At 44.2% G+C, this 9,803-nt stretch overlaps 1 protein-coding gene across 2 annotated transcripts; it reads right to left on the minus strand.

Annotated features, from left to right (window-relative positions):
* Positions 1-44: 44 nt before the first annotated feature.
* LOC110534434 (lectin) lies at positions 45-7,440 on the minus strand. 2 transcript variants are annotated; one of them, XM_036934585.1, is made up of 6 exons: positions 7,279-7,440; positions 6,627-6,728; positions 5,520-5,671; positions 2,482-2,622; positions 749-863; positions 45-495 (listed from the first exon to the last, which is right to left on the minus strand). In XM_036934585.1, exons 2-6 carry the CDS (start codon positions 6,700-6,702, stop codon positions 422-424), a joined length of 558 nt encoding a protein of 185 aa, XP_036790480.1. In that variant the 5' UTR covers positions 6,703-6,728; positions 7,279-7,440; the 3' UTR covers positions 45-421. The 2 variants fall into 2 exon arrangements, with proteins under 2 accessions (XP_036790480.1, XP_036790481.1); XM_036934586.1 differs by having other exon boundaries at positions 6,627-6,719; positions 7,279-7,297.
* Positions 7,441-9,803: the final 2,363 nt, after the last annotated feature.

Genomic DNA, 9,803 nt, shown 5'->3' on the forward strand with positions numbered 1-9,803 from the left:
CAAATCCTGCTAGGAACAGACAAACAAAAACTCCAGTTGTTTACTTGCTTAACACTCTTTATTTATATATATTTTTTAATGCATTTTTCAGTTTGCTAAAAGCAGGCACATCTCTATGTGGTTTGGTTTCACCGTGGGAGATCTGTGGGTTGGGGTCGTTGGGGAAAGGAGCAGGTTGAGTCCAAAATGACACCCTATCCTTTATAGTGCACTACTTTGACCAGGGGGCCCGTGGGGCTCTGGTCAAAAGTAGTGCACTCTATAGGGAACAGGGTGTCATTTCGGTCACAACCCAAGAGAGAGGAGCAGGGGACTGGGTTGGTGTTAAACAGACACACAGTCTATACCAACACACCACTGGAGAAAGCATGCCCAATACATTGCTGCTTCATACTAAGTATGTGAGCGTGGATATTTGTCCTCAAACTCTGTTCTTGAAGGAGCACACGTAGCTCTTCTTGGTGAAACACGTGTGGTCGTTCCATTTCCCAATTTCTTGGCGATAGAGAACAAAAACACAGAGAGAACAGAGAGACAAACAGAAGTTCAAATGTGAGTTCAAAATACCATCTCTTCCCACCACCTTCCAAGAAATGTTTATTTCACGTTTTTGTCATTTCAGCTGTTAGCCAGTGCATTCAACCAAGGTAGGTGAAAACAAACACATATCACAGCCATTGCAAGTAAAAACCATCCATCCATCCATCCCCCCCCCCCCCCCCCCCCCCTCCCCCTTTCCATCTCTTACTGCTCCAGTTCATCTCCACACAGTCCTCGCGGCTCGTCCAGCGGGAGATGGGCTCCCCAGGGGTCCACGCTTCAAAGTTCCAGCTGGAGCCGTCAGTCCACACAAACTTACCAGACTGAGAGAAGGAGGTAGAGAGAGAAATGTGGATAGAAGAAGAGAGAGGGGAGTGATAGAAAGACCGGAGGTGATAAAAACAAATGTAAAGTGCATTTGGAAAGTATTCAGACTCCTTCACTTTTTCCATTTTTTGTTATGTTACAGCCTTACTCTAAAATGGATTAAATAAAACATTTTCCTCATCAATCTACACACACTACCCCATAATGACAAAGCGAAAACATTTTTTTGTACATTTTTGCAAATGTATTCAAAATATAAAACAGAAATACCTTATTTACATAAATAATCAGACCATTTGCTAGGAGACTCGAAATTTGAGCTCTGGTGCATCCTGCTTACATTGATCATGCTTGAGACGCTTTTACAACTTGATTGGAGTCCACCTGTGGTAAAATCAATTGATTGGACATTATTTGGAAAGGCACACACCTATCTATATAAGTTCCCACTTGAAGTCAAAGGAATTGTCCTATGAGGCAGGATTGTGTCGAGGCACAGATCTGGTGAAGGGTACCAAAAAGTGTCTGCAACATTGAAGGTCCTCAAGAACACAGTGGCCTCCAACATTCTTAAATGGAAGAAGTTTAGAACCACCAAGGAGACCAAGAACCCGATGGTCACTCTGAGTTTCTCTGTGGAGATGGGAGAACCTTCCAGAAGGACAACCATCTCTGCAGCACCTTTATGGTAGAGTGACCAGACGGAAGCCACTCCTCAGTAAAAGGCACATGACAGCCCGCTTGGAGTTTGCCAAAAGGCACCTAAAGGACTCCCAGAACATGAGAAACAAGATTATCTGGTCTGATGAAACCAAGATTGAACTCTTTGACCTGAATGCAATGCGTCACGTCTGGAGGAAACCAGGCACCACTCATCACCTGGCCAATACCATCCTTACGGTGAAGCATGGTGGTGGCAGCATCATGCTGCGGGGATGTTTTTCAGCAGCAGGGACTGGGGGACTAGTCAGGATCGAGGGAAATATGAACGGAGCAAACTACAGAAAGATCCTTGATGAAAACCAGTCTCTGAATGTCCTTGAGTGGCCCAGCCAGAGCCCGGACTTGAACCCGATCGAACATCTTTGGAGAGACCTGAAAATAGCTGTGTAGCGACGCTCCCCATCCAACCTGACAGAGCCTGAGAGGATCTCCAGAGAAGAATGGGAGAAACTCCCCAAATACAGATGTGCCAAGCTTGTAGCATCATACCCAAGAAGACTTGAGGCTGTAATCGCTGCCAAAGGTGCTTCAACAAGGTGCTGAGTAAAAGGTTTGAATACTCATGTAAAGGTGATATTTCCATTTTTTTGCAAAACTGTCTAAAAAACTGTTTTTGTCATTATGGGGTAGTGTGTAGATTGATGAGGGGAAAAAACAATTGAATCCACTTTTGAATATGGCTGTAACGTAACAAAATGTGTAAAAAGTCAAGTGGTCTGAATACTGTAAATGTAGATATTACGACAATCATATGTTCAATGTTAAATGTTGTGCTGCAAAGCTTCTCTCTTTCCCCATGTCACTCTTTCCTCCCACATGACTTTGCCTCCCTCCACCCACTATCCGCCCTGTCTTAATCACTCCTTCCATCCATCACTCTTCCTCTCCTACCTGGAAGAGTTCGAAGCCTCCCAGCCAGATGCGAGGGCTTTTGCGGTTGTTCTTCATCACCACGCAAAGCAGGTTGTCGTTGGCTTGACTGTTATGCACCGACACCAGGTGGCCACCGGGGGCAGCAGACCTGCACTGTGTCTGAGAAGGATGAGAGAGAAGAGGAGAAATAGGTGGTGGGAAGAGAAAGAGTGAATTAGTGAGAGAGAAAGAGAAAGTGGGAGGAAGGAGAGAGAGAGCGAGTAAGCAGGTGCTGATGTAGTGACTTGGAGCCCAAGGCAGAGGCCAGTCAGAGGCCACTCTTATGCACATGCACCATTTTCTTTTCATGGGTAATTAACTATAAAAATGCATTACCTTTTAATGTGCCATGAACACAATCAGTCATGATGTTTTATCTGATTGGTAAACAAATCACTTCAAAAAGAAGGTTAACTTCGCACGTTTATCCAAAATAATTCTTAGCGTCTGAGCTGTGCACCTGCCAAATTTCCTTCAATTCACAAGTGGCTGAAACTATCTCACCGGAGAAAGCATCCAAGCAAGCGAAACAGCGCCACTGTCTTGCTATAATTGCCCATGTATGACATGTCATACCAGCATCAGATATGGGCTACACATAGATGTCCTCTGCCTCGACGACGATGGCAGTATTATCAGCAGCACCTATCGTTTTATTGAAGTAATGTGAATTGTATCCCCTTCGAGTCAAAAGGCCTCGTCGAAAACCAGGCGTCCTTGGGGAGTGAGGCCTAAGAGGGTTTTATGAATATGCATCAACCAGTGGGTCTTGCGACAGGTGTACAGAGACAACCAGTTCAAAGAAGAGTATAGAGTGCAGTGCCCTATAAGAAGCATTGGTGACAAATCTGATAGCCTCATAGTAAAGAACATCTAGCCGCGAGAGCACCCTTGCCTGCCATTCTATAAATCTGAATCAGGGTTAGTTTGGCAGCTGGGGTGAAAGACGAGCGATTACGATAGAGGAAACCATGTCTAGATTTAACTTTAGCCTGCAGCTTTGATATGAGAGATGGACAGTGTACAGTCTAGCCACACTCCCAAGTACTTGTAAGAGGTGACCTCAAGCTCTAAACCCTCAGAGGTAGTAATCACACCTGTGGGAAGAAGGGCATTCTTCTTACCAAACCACATCACCTTTGTTTTGGACGTGTTCAGAACAAGGTTAAGGGCCGAGAAAGCTTGATGGACACAAAGAAAGCTTTGCTGTAGAGAGTTTAACACAAAATCCGTGGAGGGGCCAGCTGAGTATAAGACTGTATCATCTGCATATAAATGGATGAGAGAGCTTCCAACTGCCTGAGCTATGTTGTTGATGTAAATTGAGAAGAGTGTGGGGCCTTGGATCGAGCCTTGCGGTACTACTTTGGTGAAGGGCAGTGGCTGAGACAGCAGATGTTCTGACTTTATACACAGCACTCTTTGAGAGAGGTAGTTAGCAAACCAGGCCAAAGACCCCTCAGAGACACCAATACTCCTTAGCCGGCTCACAAGAATGGAATGGTCTACCGTATCAAAAGCTTTGGCCAAGTCAATAAAAATCCCAGCACAACATTGCTGAGAATCAAGGGCAATGGTGACATCATTGAGGACCTTTAAGGTTGCAGTGACACATCCATAACCTGAGCGGAAACCAGATGCCAGAGAGAATCCTATAGACATCAAGAAAGTCAGTCAGTAGATTATTTACAAAGTTTTTTCAACACTTTTGATAAAGAGGCCAAAATAGAAATGGGTCAGTTTGATCTACCCCTTTAAATAACGGATGCACTGTGGCTGCCTCCCAAGCAACGCGAACCTCCCCAGAGAGGAGAGACAGGTTAAAAAGGTCAGATGTTGATGATCAAAATAAGTTGATGCATGTCGATTTTGTGTATAGACTTCTGACGAATCAGAATTGCGTTTTTCCTCCAGGTTCTGACATTTTATTTTAATGTAATCTGATTACAATCTTTTAGCTGGTAACGTAATGGATTACAGTTACTGTTTTTTTGTAATCTGTTACTCCACAACCCTGGAGGTTGTGACAGCGACTTGATTTGGACATATGACAACGCGAGATTACTACTAAGCTAACATTTGGAATTGTTTTAAGATGGTTATACCAAGGATAATTTCGATATTTGATCTAGAATATTAGGACCCCTGTAAGTATAATTTTTGGGGTGTTGTTATAATTTGATGAAACATTGCATTTGGCCTTACTGCTATTAGCCCATAGAAATGCATTGAATAACATATTCATACATGGAAAAACATATAGTCAACATTAAATTAAAAGGAAGATCTGAGAGATATAGGACTAAGAAAGCTCAGGAAAAAATGCTAATGTTTTTTACCATGTTACCGTTTACCGAGTCCCGTGACACTTGTGGGGGGACGAACAGTAGAGCAACCCAAACACCTTTGTGTTCATGACTGTTTTATGTTTCCATAGAGGGGTCATATACATTTTCTAGGCCAAACCGTTTGGACGCTACAGACATTTTTGTGAGAAGACAGATTTTCGAGATGTCTCCTGTAACTTTACCTCAGCCAGGCAATGCAAAAACACAGAAATCTCTCGTTTAGACACATTTTGATGCAGATTTTTTTATTTACTTTGTTATTTATTATGCCTCAAACAAAGCATGGGGGGGGCCTCAGCGGAAAAATATTTATATTTATTTATTTTAATTATGCCCATGTCATGAGGCTTCTTGATTTTTATTTTATTTATTTTATTTAACCTTTATTTAACTAGGCAAGTCAGCTAAGAACAAATTCTTATTTACAATGACGGCCTGCAAATGATGTGAGGCCTGAGGCAATTGCCTCTTCTGCCTAATGGTAAGTCCGCCAGTGGGAGTAAGATGAATACATTAGAAGACACCTCTAATTAAGACATTGGGTTTAACCTTCACTTCACTGTATTGCCATTGTATTGGAATGGACAGGCTGACTGACTCCAGGTAGAGCAGTAACATGCTTTGATCATGTTATAATGTCGTTCTCCTGTTATATGGAATGTTGTTTACCTCCGCTTCGGTGAAGTTGAGGGCAGCCTTGAAGTACTTGATGCAGTAGGAGCCCAGCCTGTACCAGTCTTCATAATTCTTCAGGTCACAGGCTTTGGGCATGTCACACGCTGCAGTCTCATCCTGGAGATACACTGGAGCATCATCGCCACCTAGGGGACAATGATGGAATCACTACTCTCCTGGGACCTTATGTACTGAGAAAACAGCCACAAGCTGAACATTCCTATGACACTCACAGGCGGCTAACAGAACTCTCCCATTCCATAATTCACTAAACTGATCAATGCGCACACCATATAGCCCAGGGGCCTAAGAAATGCCTACCTAAGACCTCTTATTTAACCAGGCAAATCAGTTAAGAACAAATTCTCATTGACAATGACAGCCTAGGAACAGTGTGGTTAACTGCCTTGTTCAGGGGCAGATCAACAGATGTTCAACTTGTTAGCTCAGGCATGCGTTCTAGCAACCTTTCGGTTACTGGCCCAACTCTCTAACCACTAGGCTGCTACCTGCTGCCTCAATATTGTCATTGTTTAGTATATACTGCATATTTTAACATTGTATTATATTAAAAGTATTGTGTTAGTTTAGGCTTTTACTATTTGATCATAATCTATCATTGTAAATGGGTGTGACATTCAGTCTATGACTGCTAATAACCAATAACATCTACTGCAACAAAAAATACTGTAAGTTACTACATTTGTGTAAAGAATGCATCTCATTTTCATTTGGACATGAAAGAGGAAAGCACATTTTCAGGTTTAAAACAGATTATTTTTTAGAACGTGTGGTCGATAATCATCATGAAAAATTTAAATAAAACTTTCAGCACTATCATCAAAATCAGGGGTGCAACTTTCACTGGGGACGGGGGGGGACGGGCACGGGGGGGGGGGACTGCATTTTTGCTAAATGAGGCAACGGTTTGCTTTAGGACCATACGGACGCCTCCGAGCTGTCGGGGAGGCTGTTTGGAGTGTTTATCTGACTGGATTTAATTAAAAGTTATGTCTCCCCAAAAGTAATGTCTCCCCACTTCTAAAATCAAAATTGTGCCCCTGATCAAAACACATACTGTAATCAATGCAACTCTCTTACCGGTACTTCTGTGGAATGTCAAAGCCATGTTTGTCCCAAGTAGTGACATCATCACAATCAGGCTGACAAACTTCATCTTGGCTTCCTCTGATTCTGCGTTTCCTTAAAACAAACAACTCAATCAGTAACAGTTTCCTTTAAATAAATGCATTTATAAATAAATCAATTGTATTAACCTTTATTTCACCAGGTAAATTATCTGAGATCATAGTCTATAGCAATATGCTCTGAATGACATTAAAACAAATCTCTTGTTCTCAAATTGACTGTGGCTGGTGATTCATAAATACCGAGCCCTGACGGATTGTTAATTTGAGTGGCTCTGCGCGCTAACCGATTGTAAAGTGCCACAGCCTATGGAACAATCAGCTGTCCCATTTGACAACAAAAGATTTGCTTGCCCCGGTCAATTTGACAACAAAAGTCCGTCGTTTGTTGCCCAATAAGAAGAATGCACTATTAGAATGCAATTTTGTGTGCCCCAATGAATAAATATTGTGAAACACTATCATTCCACTATTACCATAGATATATTAAAGACATTTTCTGAAATTACAATGCAACAATGATATGTATAGCTCCTTTAAAAAAAACGAATGCAAAGCAAAAAAAAAGGAACATTTGCACAATGTAATCTGAAATACAACCTTACCAGAGTGTGGACTAGGTTGCTTCTCCCTCTCTCTCTCTCCCGCTCTCTCTCTCTCTCTCTCTCTCTCTCATTTGGTATTCCCTTCTTTTAATAGCAAATGTAATCTCACCTCCTCCCTGTAATTCTCACCCCGTCCTTACAGATACAGATGCCCACCCCTCTACTCCTGTGTCCCAAATGGCACCCTATTCCTGTGGGTTCTGGTCCAAAGTAGAGCCCTATATAGGGACTACGGTGCAATTTGAGACGCAGACTTCCTGTTAACACTCTGTTGTTGTGTGGTGACACCAGCAAGGTTCAAGTTTCATGTTTTATTGTCACATGCACAAGTACAGTGAAATGCTTACTTTCTAGCACAATGAACTACAGTTAAATTAACGCTGTCTCAGAGGCTGGCTACTGAAAAGTGTTGAAAACTCCCCAACACCTCATAGTAGTCAGATCTCTCACTTCTTATGACCCTCAATCATTTTACCATACAACACCATAGACTTGTACTTAAATTAATACATTTATTCAGATCTTACAGAATCTCATTCGTGGTTAGATAAATTATGTATTTGTGATTAAAAGTGTTGGTAAGACACTCAATATAGCAAGAGAATAATTTGATCAAAGATATGTATGTGTTATCGCTTACACACCTAAAAATGTAAACACCTAAGATGTAGGGGCTAGGACCTAGAGGTAGGGTGCAGGTAGTGCCTAGAGGTAGGGTGCAGGTAGTGCCTAGAGGTAGGGTGCAGGTAGGGCCTAGAGGTAGGGTGCAGGTAGGGTCTAGAGGTAGGGTGCAGGTAGTGCCTAGAGGTAGGGTGCAGGTAGGGCCTAGAGGTAGGGTGCAGGTAGGGCCTAGAGGTAGGGTGCAGGTAGGGCCTAGAGGTAGGGTGCAGGTAGGGCCTAGAGGTAGGGTGCAGGTAGTGCCTAGAGGTAGGGTGCAGGTAGGGCCTAGAGGTAGGGTGCAGGTAGGGCCTAGTGGTAGGGTGCAGGTAGGGCCTAGAGGCAGGGTGCAGGTAGTGCCTAGAGGTAGGGACTAGAGGTAGGGTGCAGGTAGGGCCTAGAGGTAGGGACTAGAGTTAGGGTGCAAGTAGGGCCTAGAGGTAGGGTGCAGGTAGGGCCTAGAGGTAAGGTGCAGGTAGGGGATAGAGGTAGGGTGCAGGGAGGGGATAGAGGTAGTGTGCAGGTAGGGCCTAGAGTTAGGGTGCAAGTAGGGCCTAGAGGTAGGGTGCAGGGAGGGGATAGAGGTAGGGTACAGGTAGGGCCTAGAGGTAGGGTGCAAGTAGGGCCTAGAGGTAGGGTGCAGGTAGGGCCTAGAGGTAGGGTGCAGGTAGGGCCTAGAGGTAGGGTGCAGGTAGTGCCTAGAGGTAGGGTGCAGGTAGGGCCTAGAGGTAGGGGGCAGGTAGGGCCTAGAGGCAGGGTGCAGGTAGTGCCTAGAGGTAGGGACTAGAGGTAGGGTGCAGGTAGGGCCTAGAGGTAGGGACTAGAGTTAGGGTGCAAGTAGGGCCTAGAGGTAGGGTGCAGGTAGGGGATAGAGGTAGGGTGCAGGGAGGGGATAGAGGTAGTGTGCAGGTAGGGCCTAGAGTTAGGGTGCAAGTAGGGCCTAGAGGTAGGGTGCAAGTAGGACCTAGAGGTAGGGTGCAGTTAGGGCCTAGAGGTAGGGTGCAGGTAGGGCCTAGAGTTAGGGTGCAAGTAGGGCCTAGAGGTAGGGTGCAAGTAGGACCTAGAGGTAGGGTGCAGTTAGGGCCTAGAGGTAGGGTGCAGGTAGGGCCTAGAGGTAGGGTGCAGGTAGGGGCTAGAGGTAGGGTGCAGGTAGGGGATAGAGGTAGGGTGCAGGTAAGGGATAGAGGTAGGGTGCAGGTAGGGCCTAGAGGTAGGGTGCAGGTAGGGCCTAGAGGTATGGTGCAGGTAGGGGCTAGTAGAAGGAGCTAGGGGTTACTATTTGATCACCAAGACCTACTTCTCTTCACTATTTAATCTTCCTCTTGGTTTTGTCTCTCAGGACTGTCATGAACTTGGACAGAGGAGGCTTGGGACTTGAATCAGGCTTTCTGCTGCTTTCAGTGGTCTGAGAGAGAGAGAGAGATAGAGAGAGAGAGAGAGAGAGAGATCCATTTTGAAATCTTTGGAGTTCTGAAGTGGTCTCTGCCAATAGCTAGGTTTCCATCCAATCGGCGCCAGATTTCCATGTGAATATTCTAAAATCTGCCTAAAAACAATTTGCACACTTTCCCACCAGAGATGTTTCATTCAAATGGATTTGTTGTTGGATAAAAAGCTGTGCGTGATGACATAGTTCACGTAAAAATAAGTTGTGGTTAATGCGTTTCCATCGCATTTTCAACTCCACTGACGGTTTTGTGAAAACATTTCTTGCATTAGACTGTATAGTGAATGTGCCCACTCTGGTTTTGGCACGTGCTCTCTAGCCAACAGTTAGATACAGTGCTGGTTTAGCATACATTATGAGATTATTATGGACAAAAAGAACACAATTATTTTGATTTGTCAAACCAGGATCAAGCTCATCA

The sequence above is a fragment of the Oncorhynchus mykiss genome, chromosome 10 (assembly GCF_013265735.2).
Source record: "Oncorhynchus mykiss isolate Arlee chromosome 10, USDA_OmykA_1.1, whole genome shotgun sequence".
NCBI lineage: Eukaryota > Metazoa > Chordata > Actinopteri > Salmoniformes > Salmonidae > Oncorhynchus > Oncorhynchus mykiss.

Excerpts from the sequence above, each read along its gene's own strand:
- LOC110534434 (XM_036934585.1), bottom strand. The coding sequence starts at position 6,702 with ATGAAGTTTGTCAGCCTGATTGTGATGATGTCACTACTTGGGACAAAC. Across the intron at positions 5,672-6,626 it reads GACATTCCACAGAAGTACCG|GTGGCGATGATGCTCCAGTG; the intron begins GTAAGAGAGTTG and ends ATTGTCCCCTAG. Across the intron at positions 864-2,481 it reads GAGGCTTCGAACTCTTCCAG|TCTGGTAAGTTTGTGTGGAC; the intron begins GTAGGAGAGGAA and ends TCCTTCTCTCAG.